Genomic DNA, 16,245 nt, shown 5'->3' with positions numbered 1-16,245 from the left:
ACATTTCAAACGCAAAACCATTCCAAGACTGTAGAGGCAGCTATGCAAAACATTTAAGGAAGCAGCTCTCAAGGGACCTCTTTTGGCAAGGACGGAGGGGCCTTGGGAGAGTTTGGCATCTTTCAAAATGCTTCTGCAATTAAGGCAGATGCTTGCATACAAATGTGGATCTGGGCAACCATTAAATTCAGGTGAGCTGTGGAGAGAAAGATGGTTTGTTGGGGTGTCTGTATCTGTGTGTGTCAGGCAGGATGAAAAGTAGCAAGTGACCTCGTGGAAACACACGGGATTTAAATAAATAAAAATAAAAATATTTAAGAGTCTATGGGATTACCCAGCACACAACTTTTGAATCAAATATCAGGGAAATAAATCACACAAGAAGCTGAGCTAGATATGGGACTTCTAGGAAAACTCAGGCAAATCCAGAGCAATTGGATGTAATTGAGAAAATCTTCCGTGCAGATGATTGCAATGACATCAGAGCTTGATTGAACGTATATCCTGGATGCTCCGGGGTGTGTGTGTGTAAAAATAAGCAAAAGCCCAAAATCCATTGTTTATGAAATTTGTTGCTGTTGTTTGGGATAGCAGCTGTGTTGTTCGAGGGAAGAGGAATGGCACACAATCAATTTAAGCTACCTCTTACGTTGTCAGAAAACTCAGCGGCTTCCATTGTGTTCCCATGAGCGGAACTTCGCTCATGCTGACATGAGCGAGGGGTGTGTGTGTGTGTGTGTGTGTGTGTGTGTTTCAAGGATTTCTCCTCCCCACCCCCACCCTCTAGCCCCTTGAAAACCTGTTCCAGGGAGTTGGGGAGATCCTCTAGAACAGCACAGGAAGTGGCTGCAGGAGGGAAGGGAGAAATGGAGCATAAATCACCTCCAGCCCTCTACTACCTTCAGTGGAAAGAGGCTTTGCTAGATTACATTTTCATTGCAAATGAGAAGCACCAAAGTTTTGACTTTGCAGATTTTAACACATATTCATGCTGGTGTGTGCAAGATGGTGTATTCATGGTTGTAGGGTAGGAAGAGGGTTTGTTTTTTGGGGGGTGGGGTGGGGAGATAATTAGGGGTTGCATCTAGCAAACTCATCCCATTCTTAGAAGGCCTTCTGTTTTCCTTTGTTACATTTGTTATTAACGACTGAAAGAGCCGGTTTCAAAATATTCCTGCGCAAACACCAGGCTCAATTCTCAATTCCTTTCATAACATTCTATGGAACGCAACATGGCATCCTATAGTCAACAAGTCCTTGGGGCGCACAAAGATGTAAATTAGCAGAAAACCTGAGACCCAGGAAGGGTGGTGGGGATCTCAGCATCTTCTCTCCAGAGAGATTTCTATAGACCAACTCACGAGGAAACCCTACTTTCCTTCGATCTTGCAGTCCAAGCTGCTCCCCCTCCCTCTCCTCCCATTGCAAGCGTTCATCCCAGTTTTTAAAATAAATGCTACAAATCCAGTCTTGTCATTTTGTCTTCTCTTGCCAGGGTTAAGAAGCCTTCTCCACGCCCTTTGGGGCAGATGATGTTGTCCTTAAAAATTTGGGGCAGTACTGAACTAATTAATTGCGCAAACAGAACGAGTTCCACTTGAGCAAGGCAACTGTCCACCCATCTCCTCCCCCTGTGTGCCCCCCTGCCATCCCCAATTCTGTCTCAGAACAGATTTAAAGGGTGCACAGTGACAGGAAAAAGGGAGAATGTTCTGCTGCACAAGTAGAAATCCTTGAGAAGATTCAATGTCCCCCTTAGCGCTACTTTGATTGCAACATATTTCCTATTTCTGATCAAGAGGACACCATTCCATTCATCATGAGGACACCAGCTCATTCATCCACTTCCGTAGAGAGGGGCTGAAATGAGCACACACACAAAGAGTCCTTCGAAATAATGTGGTACGTAGCCTATAGATGTTGCTGCTTTCGCAGAACATTGAAGATTTAAGCAACCCATTCTAATAACCCTTATGTTACAGCTACAACACTTCCAACTTCAGTCAACAGAAAACAAGAGTCCTGAAACCACCCACAGCCTGGTTTACATGTAAAGGTAAAGGGCCCCTGACCATTAGGTCCAGTCGTGGCCGACTCTGGGGTTGTGGCGCTCATCTCGCTTTATTGGCCAAGGGAGCCAGCGTACAGCTTCCGGGCCATGTGGCCAGCATGACTAAGCCACTTCTGGCAAACCAGAGCAGCGCACGGAAACGCCGTTTACCTTCCCGCCGGAGCGGTACCTATTTATCTACTTGCACTTTGACATGCTTTCAAACTGCTAGGTTGGCAGGAACAGGGACCGAGCAATAGGAGCTCACTCCATCGCGGGGATTCGAACCACTGACCTTCTGATCGGCAAGTCCTAGGCTCTGTGGTTTAACCCACAGTGCCACCTGCTTCTCTGTGCTTTACATATACAGATACAAAAATACATCTCTATATATTTACTCACAAGGCATTTGGAGACAGTGATGGAGAATAGACATGAAGTGTGGGTACGCTTCTGTATGGGTCAGCCGCTTCCTCGTAAGCTCAAACATCTGGGTTGCACTTTTCGTATCTATGTGGACCTGTGTTTGGATAGGCAAAAGGTTACATTTCGTATTTCCATGCCCCAAGTATAGCTTGACATTGCCACAGGGAGTCAAAAGTTGCTGCCCTCAATTGCACTAAACCCAGAACAATCCGTCTTCAAATCAGGTCTTTATTATATATAGGTGGGGGCAGTGCACAAACACATTTCACCCCCCGCCAATGAATGTTCAAAATTTTGCACACGTCTATATCCACACGTGCATGTTCACAATCCCGGTCAAAATTGGCCAGGTGTACAAGAACTCTTGACACAGAATATAGAATTGTAGCGTTGGAAGAGCCATCCAGTCCAATCTCCTGAAATGCAGGAATCACAGCTAGAGAAACCCTGAGATAATGGCCACCCAACCTCTGTTCAAAAACCTATAACAAACGAGAGTCCACCATTTTCCAAAATAGTCCGTTCCACTGTCAAACAGATGTGAGTGCTGATGTTTAGCAAGATGCGGCAATCACCACTGTATGTCCAAATCATGGTGAAAGCAATATGACTTTTAAGCCACTATCGTGGGATTTTTGCTTCTTCCATTTTAATGTAAATTTCGACATCCACTGTAAAATTCATACAGTGCTCAGGAGTGTGATTCACTTATAGTGATGCTGAGCCCATTTGGGATGGGGGGGGTTGGGAAAATGCTCATTTAAAAGCACCCCACCTGCTCACCCCATTTTCAGGGGTCACTGCAAAGGGGTTAAATTCTTACACTGCTTCACAGCGGTAGAATTGTATCCTTTTTTATTCTTACAACAGCAAAACAACAACAACAATCCAGCACCAGAGCAGTTAGGATAGATGGGTGCATACATACCAGTTCAAATCTTTTGGCAAACTCCAATTCATCTTCATTTCTGAGCATTTCAAAAAAGTCTAAATGCCTAGGAAGGAGATAAGAGTCAACACACATTTATTGTAATGGGCTATTGAATACGTTTCTGAGCACAATTCAAAGTGTTGGTGCTGACCTTTAAAGCCCTAAACGGCCTCGGCCCAGTATACCTGAAGGAGCGTCTCCACCCCCATCGTTCTGCCCAGACACTGAGGTCCAGCGCCTAGGGCCTTCTGGCAGTTCCCTCGCTGCAAGAAGTGAGGTTACAGGGAACCAGGCAGAGGGCCTTCTTGGTAGTGGCACCCACCCTGTGGAACGCTTTCTCACCAGATGTCAAAGAGAAAAACAACTACCAGACTTTTAGAAGACATCTGAAGGCAGCCCTGTTTAGGGAAGCTTTTAATGTTTAATAGATTACTGTATTTTAATATTCTGTTGGAAGCCGCCCAGAGTGGCTGGGGAAACCCAGCCAGATGGGCAGGGTAAAATAATAAATAATAATAATAATAATAATAATAATAATAATAATAATAATAATTATAAACCCTCTCTTCAACACTGGGCTGGGGAGCCTGTTTTTTGAATCAATCTTGCAAAAAAAAAAAAAAGTGTTAGAAGGCTTATACTACTATTCCTATTTAGAAATTTCTAGAGCAGGCAAGCCATTTATTGACATTTCATCCAGCAGAGTTTGAAGCCCTTACATAATTCATCCTCTTAACAACAATGCAAAGCTTCCGATTCTTGCTCAAATTTGTGTGGGAGATTTTAGGCAGCCAAATATAACTGCCAGAAAGTAAGGGGTTAGGGACTACAGAGGTGTACATCTCTAGAGAAGACTATTTTATTATTAGGCTGTCTGCCAGTGTGCTTTTTATTACGTTTTTTTATCATGGGTGTTCTGTAATGCGTTTTTAATGTTGTATACCGCCCTGGGATCTTTTGATAATGGGCGGTATGTAAATTGAATCAACAACAACAACATTGCCCAGTTGCCTGAGAAAAGACCAATAAATGCATGAGTTCGACAAAGTAAAACAAAATTGCAAAGGGGGGGGGGGTGAGGGGAGACTGTAAAGCATTTTGTAAACTAATAATACAGCACAAATTTGACTGACAATTGCTCTTAAGTACTGCTGGCATTAGTCACGTTTCAAGAAGCGTTCAGGTACCATTTGAACTTGCCATATTTTTCGCTCTATAGGATGCACTTTTTCCCCTCCAAAAATTAAGGGGAAATGTGTGTGTGCGTCCTATGGAACGAATGCAGGCTCCTTGGCTTCAGCGATAGCAACGCAAAGCCTCCGAAGCGCAGAGGGAGCGCTCCCTCCGCGCTCAGGAGGCTACGCGTTGCTTTCGCTGAAGCCTGGAGAGTGAGAGGGGTCGGTACGCACTGACCCCTCTCGCTCTCCAGGCTTCAGGGATAGCCGCCTGAAGCCTTTGGAGCGCGGTGGGAACTCACACTGCGCTCCGAAGGCTTCGGGTTCCTTTTGCTGAAGCCAGGAGAGCAAGACTCTCCTGGCTTCAGCAGAGATGGAGAGCTGCGCAGCTCCCCTTCAGCCAAGCGGGAGGAGAAATGGAAGGGCTTCCGTTTCTCCTGTCGCTTCGCTGAAGGGGCGCTGAGCAGAGAGGGGGAGAATTTTTTTTTCTTGTTCTCCCCCTCTAAAACAAGGTGCGTCCTATGGTCGGGTGCGTCCTATAGAGCGAAAAATATGGTGATTGGAATGCGTCAGCCTAAAGATGGATACAAACACAAAATCCAGCAAGAATGAAGAAGAAGGCACGATGGGGGGAAATAAATCTCATGAACTACAAACCAATCAACCACACTTACCTATCTAACGTGGAGTTTTCGTGTTCTCTTAATTTGTCAATCACAGGTTGAATCCCAAGCATGAGGAATTCATATCGGAGGTGGAGTCTGAAGTCCAGGCTTTCCTGGAAAAGAGGAAGAGAGGAGACTGTGGGTCTGATTTGAATATGCTTTTGGATGCCAACCTGGTGTCTTCCGGCTGTTCTTGACTACAACTCCCATCATCCCCCAGCCAGAAGGGAAGAGGCGGCAGAAACGAGCCAATCTTATTTTAGGCACGCCAGGAAAGAGGGCTAGAATCAAACGCTAAGCACTTGGGCTTCCTGCCCCCCAATGGAATTTTGGGGTCCTCTGGCAAGGCACCCGTCATGTGTTCCCAGAAAAAGGCTGTGCATAATTACCCCCTCTATCATGCACCTAAGCTTTCTCAGGAACTCTGTTGAGGGGAAAGGGGAAGAGAGAAGGAGGGAGGGAGGGAGGGAGGGAGGGAGGGAGGGAGAGAGAGAGAGAGAAAGAAAGAAAGAAAGAAAGAAAGAAAGAAAGAAAGAAAATGAAATGAAGGGGAGGGAGGGAGGGAGGGAGGGAGGGAGGAAGGAAGGAAGGAAGAAAATGAAATGAAGGGAAGGGAGGGAGGGAGGGAGGGAGGAAGAAAGAAAGAAAGAAAGAAAGAAAGAAAGAAAGAAAGAAGGAAGGAAGGAAGGAAGGAAGGAAGGAAGGAAGGAAAGGAAGGGAAGGGGAGGGAGGGAGGGAGGGAGGGAGGGAGGAAGGAAGGAAGGAAGGAAGAGAGAAAGAAAGAGAGAGAGAGAGAGAGAGAGAGAGAGAAAGAAAGAAAGAAAGAAAGAAAGAAAGAAAGAAGGAAGGAAGGGAGGGAGGGAAGGGAAGGGGAGGGAAGGGAAGGGAGGGAGGGAGGAAGGAAGGAAGGAAGGAAGAGAGAAAGAAAGAGAGAGAGAGAGAGAGAGAGAGAGAGAGAGAGAGAGAGAGGGAGAGAGAGAAAGAAAGAAAGAAAGAAAGAAAGAAAGAAAGAAAGAAAGAAAGAAAGAAAGAAAGAAACTATTAGGCTGAACAGGGCCCTGCCCCACCAACCTTAAACAACCTCCACCTGCCTGCCTTCCTACTTACAAGAGCTCAGGAGGTGTCACTCCCTGGCAGCTCACCCCCCCCATCTCAGTATTGCCCCTTGTAGCATGGAGGAGAATAGGGACAAAACTAGGATTAGTTGGCTCTGCCGGTCATTGCCTCTGGCGCCACCTCCTGATGGACCTCCACCACACCAGCCAAAGTGGTCACCAGCCTCCGTGGTTGAAACCTATCCCTCCAGCCCCCAAACTTACCACTCCAGCCCCTTGGCTTAGAACTGCATTGATGAAGGACATAATAGCCGTCTTGAGGCTCACTTCATCCCGGTATCGGCCTGTGCTTCGGTCCAGGTCATTTATTAGTGTCTGTGGGGTGCAAGGTTTTCAATTAATGACGTCTACAGGTGCAGAAGTGCAGGGGCAATATGCCACCAGTGCAAACCCATTGCATTAAGAGAAAAAAAAGAACTAGTTTTTTATGCTGAGGATCACACAAAATAGTATGGCCCACCCATACAGCTTCCCTCCCACTGTGGTGTGTTCCAGATGTTTTGGGCAGCTCCCAGGTGCTGGCAAAACATCTGTGAAACAAAACATCTGTAGGACAAAAGCTTGGGGAAGGCTGGGTTGGAATTACCTGTCCATGCTAATGAACTTGCTATAGATAGCTTTTACATAGTTTGACAGAACCACAGAGTCTCTGAGTTAAGCACCCATTTATTAATTGCAAAAAAATTAAAAATCAATATTATTATTGTTCTTTATTGAATTTGCATACTGCCCTTCATCCGTATATCTCACGGTGGTTCACAGCATAAAAATACAATGTAAAATCAAGAACGAGAAAGCAAACCAATAAACCTTCCTCCCCCCCCAACCCAGTTGATGTATGGTAGCTTCCAAGCATATCTCTCAGGTGTCACTCAAACAAGCACCCTATTCTTGGGATATTGTGTTTTAAATTGTTGCCACCTGCCCTGGGACATTAAGGTGAAGGGCAGATGCTGCTGAAATAATGCAACAATAATAATAATAATAATAATAATAATAATAATAATAATAAAAAATATAATAATAATAAATTTGTATACAGCCCTATACCTGCAGGACAGTTCACAACCTAAAATCACAATATAAAAACACAAAATTCATAATAACAACAAAAACAATAACAACCCCCCCCCAAAAAAAAACACACATTTTAAAAGGGCATTGGAAGTCAGTCAGCCAAATGCCTGGTTAAAGAGGAATGTTATCACCAGGCACCTAAAGGTGTATGATGAAGGCGCCAGGCAAGTCTCCCTGGGGAGAGCGTTCCACAAACGGGAAGCCAGACTGAGATGACCCCAGACAGCATTAAAATAAAAAATAAATCCAGAGATTTCCCAAACTGATGTAGAACTCAAAACACTAAGTAAAAGTTAATACTGGAGGCAGAGAATAAGCTTTAAAGGGTCGATGCAAGCAGAGGTTTCTTGTCCAACTGCTGACTCTGGTAAAAACAGGCATTGCCTGTTTTCAAAAACCTGCAAGCCCTGTTTGATAACACAGAAGCCGTTGGGCAAAAGAAGCACTGATAGTCTGCGGAAAGGAAAAAACGTCTCTCCAACTGCCTTCAATGTTTCCCAACGTAAAGGTAAAGGTAAAGGTAAAGGGACCCCTGACCATTAGGTCCAGTCGTGACCGACTCTGGGGTTGCGGCGCTCATCTCGCTTTATTGGCCGAGGGAGCCGGCATACAGCTTCCGGGTCATGTGGCCAGTATGACTAAGCTGCTTCTGGCGAACCAGAGCAGCACGTGGAAACGCCGTTTACCTTCCCGCTGGAGTGGTACCTATTTATCTACTTGCACTTTGAAGTGCTTTCGAACTGCTAGGTTGGCAGGAGCAGGGACCGAGCAACGGGAGCTCACCCCGTCGCGGAGATTCGAACTGCTGACCTTCTGATCGGCAAGTCCTAGGCTCTGTGGTTTAACCCACAGCGCCACCCGCGTCCCATATTTCCCAACGTACAACCAACTTAAGTGGCAAGAGGCCAGTCCGTACCTGAAAGCGAGTTCTTTCGCTGGCGTATTTTTGGTAGTGCACCATGGCTTCCAGCACCTTCTTGTGACCCCCGGGAACCAGGCACACAGCGCCCATGATTTCCAGCACGGCGACCTTGGTCTTAATGTTTTCCGTGCTCAGGCTCTGCGCTATCACATTAATGCTCTCCAAATGGGCCAGGACGTGAGCTCTCCCCAGAGAGTTGTTCATCAGAGCTTTGATGCACCCGATGAGAGAGGTATGTATCCGGGACTCAGAGGTCTCGTAGTCCATGCTCTTCAGGAAGTTCAGAATGCATGTCAAGCCATCCAGGTCGATAAACCTGGTGACAAACCTGCCAGAAACAGATCGCCATGAATACAAGAGGGTTCGTCAGGGAAAAAACACACAACGCAAATTACAAATTTTACATCAGATAAAGATCCTCTCCCCAGTGAAGTTTTGTTAGACCCCTTTCTTTCCCCAGGGCTACAACAGTTTAACAAGAAGGTACAGCAACTGGGGCTGTCAGTGGAACTTTTACGATCGATATCCCTTCCATCTGTCAAGGCTATCATAAAAACTAGGTTGTGGGATACTGAACGCCAAGAACTAACAGTAGCAGCAGAGAAAACATGTTCCCCTCTTTATTTTCAACTTTCTTGTGCGCATGAAACTAACCATAATTACCTTGAATTTCTGCTTAACCCTCAAGAAAGAAGGGCATTTTCGCTGGCCAGGTTTAATTCAAATCCATCCAACCTCCTTTGGGGAAGGTTCTCAGGCAGGGTGGAAGGAGAAAGAACTTGGCCATGTGAAGACCTCCTGGTGGAAACCTTTACACATATGGTTCTCAATTGTAAACTATATGCTGATCTCTGCCAGCAATTTCTAGATCAACTCTGTATCCCCAAATGGAAACCAGAATCAGAGGTCATACATTTTCTATTACTGGGGAATGATCAGGAGCTCACCAAGTCAGCGGCTAAATATCTCTATTTGTCGTCGAAATACACTGCAGATGTCTGATCTCCCTGGAGACCAAGAGATGTGACGATAGACTGCTCTGCCTCCTTTTTTTTTTCTTTTTAGCAAAAGTTTTGTGCCACTGGGGAAGTGGTAATTCTGTATTGATTTGTTTTGGATGTTGTATGTGATGCCAATAAAAGGTTTGATGACGATGAAATTACAAATTACGTTAAGCAGAGGTTGGATGGCGACCTGTTCTGGGTGCTTTAGCTGGGATTACAACATGGCAACCTCCAGAAGCTGCTGGACTCCAGCTCGCCAAATGACCAATGGTCAGAAATCACTAGAGTCAGGGCTTTTCTTCAGCCCGAGTGCAGTTCCAGCACCTCTCAGGTGGTGGGTGCCATTGTGGGGTGGCTTTCTGACATGATCCTGCTGTCTTCTGCTGCCACCAGTTGCCAGAGTGGGAAAGGGCAAGCAGACAGGATGGGAAGCTGGGGAGAGTGTCATGAAATTCTACTCAGTATTGATCCAGATTAGATTCCAATGTATAGTTAGCAGAGCAAAAGCTTAAACAAGTGTCAGTTTGCACTTATTGGTACAGAAAGTATTGATCTGATGTGAAAAGATCTTTCCTATTCTACTTAATTCAAGAGGGTTCTGGAAGCTTCTCTATGTGGAAGAAACAAGCAGAAGGTTCATGATGTTTGGGTACAGCTGAGTACAGCTGGGTTAAACTGGTTCTCCTATCTCTTTCTGTCAAAGTCATGTTGACTATAAAAGTAAGGCCAGAAGGAGCCTGGGTTTCACTTTCTCTTTCTATCGCTTTTCCTTCTGGTGTGGTGTTCTATACATAGTATGCTATATAGTGTTAAAGTTTAGACTTATTATAAGTTATTGTAAGTTTAAGTTAAGTCTGCTGCAACTGGATTTCTTATGGACTGGGCCAATCCTGAATGTACAGTGGTACCTCGGGTTACATACACTTCAGGTTATAGACTCCGCTAACCCAGAAATAGTACCTCGGGTTAAGAACTTTGCTTCAGGATGAGAACAGAAATCGTGCTCTGGTGGCGTGGCAGCAGCAGGAGGCCCCATTAGCTAAAGTGGTGCTTCAGGTTAAGAACAGTTTCAGGTTAAGAACGGACCTCCGGAACGAATTAAGTACGTAACCAGAGGTACCACTGTATTGGATTTGTGACCATTATGCTCATTTGCCTTCAGTTGAAATAGTAAACTGGGCTGAATGAAATACAATTGCCTCTGGTCTATTTTTGGGGAATCCTGCAACGTGTTTAAGTTTTTACTCTGCTAACTACACAATGGAGTTCTGCTCTGGATCAGTATTGAGTAGAATTCTATGACAGAGAGGTCACTGCAATTCTGAGCCTCGAGTACCTCATGGAAATGGGGTTGGCGGGGACGAAAAGAGAATGGAAGGTGTTCGTAGGCAGGTGGGTGGGCTTGACATGGACACCCCCCTTGGGGAAACCCCCTCACCAGGAGAGGTTGAGGCTACTAGCGACGACGGCTCAGTGGAACCTCCAGGGTCAGAGTGAGTCTATCACTCTGAACAAGACTCACTCCAGGGTCAGAGTGAGTCTATCACTCTGAACAAGCACAGCTCCCTATAAGATGGTGCAGCCCAGAATCTTGTCGCATGATGTTTGCTTCAAGATGGCAGTGTCGGCAGCGTCTGGGTTGGCGAGGGTGGAGGTGAGTCCCGGCACTTTTTATTCCAGAAAAAAAGTAACCCAGTAACATCTGCCTCTGGTACTAGTGATATCTACTCAGCTCCTTTTGGCAAACTTAGCAATGACTGACCAGAACCTTATGGGGATTAACATTAAGAGTTCTTTGGCTAGAGAATCAATTCCAGGAACCCTTTCGCTAGAGAACCGATAGGAAAGCAAGCAGTTGAACCAATAGGAAAGCAAGAAGTTGGGCAGCAAAGCAAAGAAAATCATTTGCCTCATTGGTTTGGTCCTCAGCGCCGTCTTCAAACTCTCTATGGTTTTGCTGCGCTCTTCTTCATCTTCTTTTTCCAAAGCAATCAACGATTTTCTCTGCAAAAGGTAAAAAGAAAATCACCGCAAGAAATAAGTTAGGCACAGCCAGCTTATTTACATACCGCATTTTGCACGGAAGCCATAATACACAATAAACATGAACATCCCAGCACAACACAACCCCAGCCTCCCAGTATATATAAGGGTCTGGTGACTTCTGTTTCAGTGTGTATCTGAAGAAGTGGGCATGCACCCGAAAGCTTATACCTAGAACAAACTTGGTTGGTCTCTAAGGTGCTACTGGACTATTTTTATTATTATTGTTTTGACTGCGTCAGACCAACATGGCTACTTACCCGAATCTAGAATCCCAGCACAACGTGAAGTAGATCAGCGAAGAGGCAGACTCCCAATTGTTTAGTAACACTAATAACAACAAAAAAAAGACTCCACTGCCCTGTAAATTACACTACTAATTTAAGAAAGCTTGGGGGGGAAACCAGAAGTGGATTTTTGTGTGACAGGACTGGGAGCTCAGTTCTAGCACTGATTCCTAAGCTAAGCAGGTGCACAGAGGGCCCCTGTTCTTTACTTCCAGGAGTATGTTGCTCCACCACTGCAAGTCACTGGTTTGCACCAGGCTCTGACTGGTGGACCTCGTAGGCAGGTAGTGGTGGAGCAAGTAGATCCTGTGAGCCTAAAGTCTGTGCAGGCTTGATCTAAAAGCAGATTCATACGCTTGCATTTCCATTGCTTTGTGACACCCTGTTTAATATGCAACAATTCATACTGAGCTGAAAAATATTCAGCCCCACAGCAACCGATTCTGTCGGAAGTTAATGCTAATGAAACAGAAGAGAAATCACAAAGGACAAGGAGGAAGGGCAGAGAAGCATTTAACGGCACACTAGCAATTAGGCCATATTTAATTTCATTTAGCAATATAGCATTATTAGCATAGTGCCTGCTTATAGCCCAAATGGCTTCTATTGTGCCCAGTACATGAGTCTAAATGGACACAGGAGAATAGCAACTGATAACTAAGGCTGCAATCCTGTGCACACTTAGGAATAAACTCCATCTAATTCAATGGGATTGATTAACATACGACGGATTGCCCTGTAAGACTCAAAAGTGTATGGTAATGGACAGATCAAAATCCATTGTGAACAAAGACAGAACAACGGGGTTCCTACATCTAGTCTAGGAAAAGTGAATACAGTTGAGAGACACGTGTTTCAACTTTTTACAATTTCATGGGGAGGAATGGAGGTTTTGTGAGATTTCCAGTTTTGGGAGAGCATGGACGGCTCATAAATTTCCCAAACTGAATCTCAAGACATTTTGCAAAATTTCAACAGACGTGTGTGGATTTGCACAAATGCAACAGGATGCTTAATTCTCTATGCCAAACCATGTCCTGAAATTCAGCTTTCAAGGAAAATACTTCAGATCCTTTTCTAAGTGACATTTTCCCCAAACACCAACCTGACATTCAGAAATCTCCACATGGCTCAATTGGACCCATGTTAGTTGCAAAATGCGCCTGGCGCCTGGCTAATTTCTAACACTGACAACAGACCTCTTCCTGAAACCCTGGAGAGTCACCCTCAGTGTAAACCAGGACCGGGGAAACTGAGACCTCCTGGATTCCATTGGACAACAATCCCCATTGTTCCTGATCACAGGCTATTATGGCAAGGGCTGATGGGAGTTGGAGTCTGAAGGGGCAAATGTACCCCATCCCTGCTATAGACAATGTTTTGCTAGACAGGCCAGTGGTCTGATTCAGGATAACTTCCTCTCTGTCCCTGTCTCCAAAACATGCCTTTTGGAAAACTCTACACAACACACTCTTTATAGTGACATGAGTTTGTGGGTGCCAGACTTTTAATCCTTATAATCCTAGTGTTATGTACTGAGTTGAATAGGGTCCAAAATGCAGCAGTCTGATTGGTCCTAGAACAATAGGATTCAGAATGCAGCAGTCTGATTGGTCCTAAAACAATAGGATCCAGAATGCAGCAGTCTGATTGGTCCACAGGAGCCACCCAATCCAGCTCCAGGTGGAAGGGAATAAGCAACCTGATTGGCCTGCAGGAGAGTCCCAGAATTAGCCAATCACGTGGGGTTCATTGTGTAAATAATGTATATAAGGCAGACATTCTGGGGGAACTTCCATTCCTCCTTACCACTATGAGCTGAATAAAGAGCATGAAATCCACTCTCGACTCCAAGTATATTTCACCTAGCAAGTGTTATAAAATAAGCCAGGCTAACTTCCTCAGGAGGTGATCGCCTGGGCGAAGGGCCATTAAGAAAAAGGAGAGGTGATGGGCCATTAAGAGAGCAAAAGAGAGGGGGCTCTGTCCCAGAACACCAATGAGTGAGTCCCTTCCTCCAGCTCACAGATAGTGAGATGGACAAAAGCCAGAGTTTAGAGTTGAAGAGTGTGTGCAATGTGACCTAGAAGTAAAAAGCTGCAGGCTGAAAAGCCAGAGGGGCAAAGCAGGATGTTTGATTTCTGCTAGAGTCCAAGGCTGCGGCTATGGGACAAGCAAGACCCTTTGATGTTGTGAACCCCTCCATCGTATGCTCAGGTTGCATATATGTGGAAATAAACCACATCTATATCCTAAAGAGACCGCAGTCTCTGCTGTGCCTTCTTTGCAAAAGGAAACAAGCCCTAGGGGAGCGCCTGGAACTCCTGGAATCTTGCACCACTCAGAGGTCAGGGTGGCGTGCAACAACATGGGATCTCTAGCCGCGGTGGCCCCGCTCCCTCCTGACTTTGTCATCTGCGTCCCATGTTTGCTTTAAAGGGGACACTGCAAAGAGGGGCTCCTGATGGCATTGCCAAGCTACCAAACACAAACACACACCACCCGCTGATATTCAAAGCTGCCCAGGCATTCTGCAAAAAGCACTTCAACATCAGACAGTTTCATAAGTGATCTAATCAACAGCACATTATCTTGTGCCCATGGCAAGTGGAAGAGTCTAAGGAAGGATTCTATAAGCCGCCTCCAAGCCTTTGCTCCATTGCCAGGGACATCTAAGAAAGGAATCCCTTTCTAATGTTTATTCAGCCTCTTCTTTCCCTCCCTCATTTTTTGGGGGGTGGAAAAAGCTGCCTGTTTGCACAGAGGAAGTCAGACCCACAGGTCAACCTAGCTCAGTACTGTCTGCTCAGACTGGCAGCGACTCTCCAGGGTTCCGGGCAGGGAGTCTCCCAGACCTACTTGGAGACGCCAGGGATTGAACCTGGGACATTCTGCATGCAAAGCAGATGCTCTACCCACTGAGCTATACAGTCCTTTCCCTAAAAAGATGCCCTGCACCACTGGGTCTACCTAGCTTAGCTGGCAGCACTTTCTGCCCTTCAGACTCTTGACTTCTGCCCCCAAAATGTTTTCCTGCTTTTATAGCTCAGTTTGTAAGGTACAAGACTCTTAATCTCATGGCTGTGGGTTTGAGCCCCACGTTCGGCCAAAAAAAAATAAAAATCCAGCATTGCAGGGGGTTGGGCTAGATGACCCTCCGGGGTCCCTTCCAACTCTATGATTCTAGTTTTCCATAAGTATTAACTGGCCTTCACCACACTCAGTTGGGAGACCCTGCTTAAAGACCCTCTTGAAGCTGAATTATCCACCCGCCTCATGGTTTGTCCTAGAATTCCTGAGCTGCCTCCTCCTCTAGCATTGAACGCAGCTCTTGACTGTGAGGTGGTCGAACCCTGGCACACGTGTGGTTTTCTTCTCCTGGAATCGTCAAGGACGTTCCCCACATTCCTGAGATGATAACAGACTGCACTGTGGAAGGGGAGTCAGGAAGTGATTGCCTTTTGCTATAGTCGCTGCTTTTTACGGTGGATGAAGATTGGAAGAAAGCTTAAAAATTCATTTAGAGAAATATTGTAAAATTAATGAGTGTTAGAAAAATGTTGGAATGAAACTATTTGGCTTTAGTAGAAATGCTGTAAGGAGTTATGTACAAATAAGTTTTTAAGTTTTAGGGCTTTTTATGGTAAGATAAGGTTAAAATAAATTAAGACAACCAAAGGACGGAATATAGTGAAAGATGGAAAGGATTTGCTGAGATAATTAATAATTAGAATACAAAAAAGGGAGGTGTGAGGAGGTCGATGAAACAAGTTAATGAAGATAAGGATATGGGAATATTGGATTTGTTTTTAATTTTTTTTTGCTTTTGTTTTTGATTTTGATGTATTGTGTGTTTTGTACTCTTTTTTCTTTTTATTAACTTGTATTGTTTAATTTCTTTTTTCTCTCTTTTCTTTTTCCTTTTTTTCTGTAATTTTAAATTCTTAATAAATATCATTTTTAAGTATAGTCGCTGCTTTTTCTCATTTTTCTCTCTGTTCAGCAAATGGTGTGCAGAAATCTGGTCGTGATGGAGGATATCTCTTCCCTGTCTCCTACTTCCCAAACCTTCTTTTTTAAAAAACAAACAAAGAAACAACCACCCAGATATGCTGGGGATTAAAACTGGGACATTCTGTGTGCCAATCCTGCACCAATGAGCTACCGTCTCTTCCCATATGCTGAGTGGGTGGGCCAGCTGAACAGCTTGTTGTTTAGTCGTTTAGTCGTGTCTGACTCTTTGTGACCCCATGGACCAGGCCCTCCTGTCTTCCACTGCCTCCCGCAGTTTGGTCAAACTGATGCTGGTAGCTTCGAGAACACTGTCCAACCATCTCATCCTCTGTCATTCCCTTCTCCTTGTGCCCTCCATCTTTCCCAACACCAGGGTCTTTTCCAGGGCGTCTTCTCTTCTCATGAGGTGGCCAAAGTCTTGGAGCCTCAGCTTCACAATCTGTCCTTCCAGTGAGCACTCAGGGCTGATTTCCTTCAGAATGGAGAGGTTTGATCTTCTTGCAGTCCATGGGACTCTCAAGAGTCTCCTCCAGCAC

At 45.2% G+C, this 16,245-nt stretch overlaps 1 protein-coding gene across 2 annotated transcripts in view; it reads right to left on the bottom strand.

The window, feature by feature from the left end:
• Window positions 1-16,245, bottom strand: part of DAAM1 (dishevelled associated activator of morphogenesis 1) — a 174,980-nt gene that overhangs the window by 47,388 nt on the left and 111,347 nt on the right. For both annotated transcript variants that reach the window (XM_053397548.1, XM_053397589.1), the window contains exons 5-10: window positions 11,275-11,369; window positions 8,356-8,689; window positions 6,567-6,677; window positions 5,257-5,360; window positions 3,405-3,471; window positions 2,453-2,570 (exon numbers count right to left, since the gene is read on the bottom strand). In XM_053397548.1, the coding sequence (XP_053253523.1) occupies window positions 2,453-2,570; window positions 3,405-3,471; window positions 5,257-5,360; window positions 6,567-6,677; window positions 8,356-8,689; window positions 11,275-11,369 (829 nt within the window). The remainder of the gene's footprint in view (window positions 1-2,452; window positions 2,571-3,404; window positions 3,472-5,256; window positions 5,361-6,566; window positions 6,678-8,355; window positions 8,690-11,274; window positions 11,370-16,245) is intronic.

The sequence above is a fragment of the Podarcis raffonei genome, chromosome 1, assembly GCF_027172205.1.
Source record: "Podarcis raffonei isolate rPodRaf1 chromosome 1, rPodRaf1.pri, whole genome shotgun sequence".
NCBI classification, from domain to species: Eukaryota; Metazoa; Chordata; class Lepidosauria; order Squamata; family Lacertidae; genus Podarcis; species Podarcis raffonei.
Note: the sequence above shows the minus strand (reverse complement) of the source record. Positions and strands in the feature narration are given on the sequence as shown.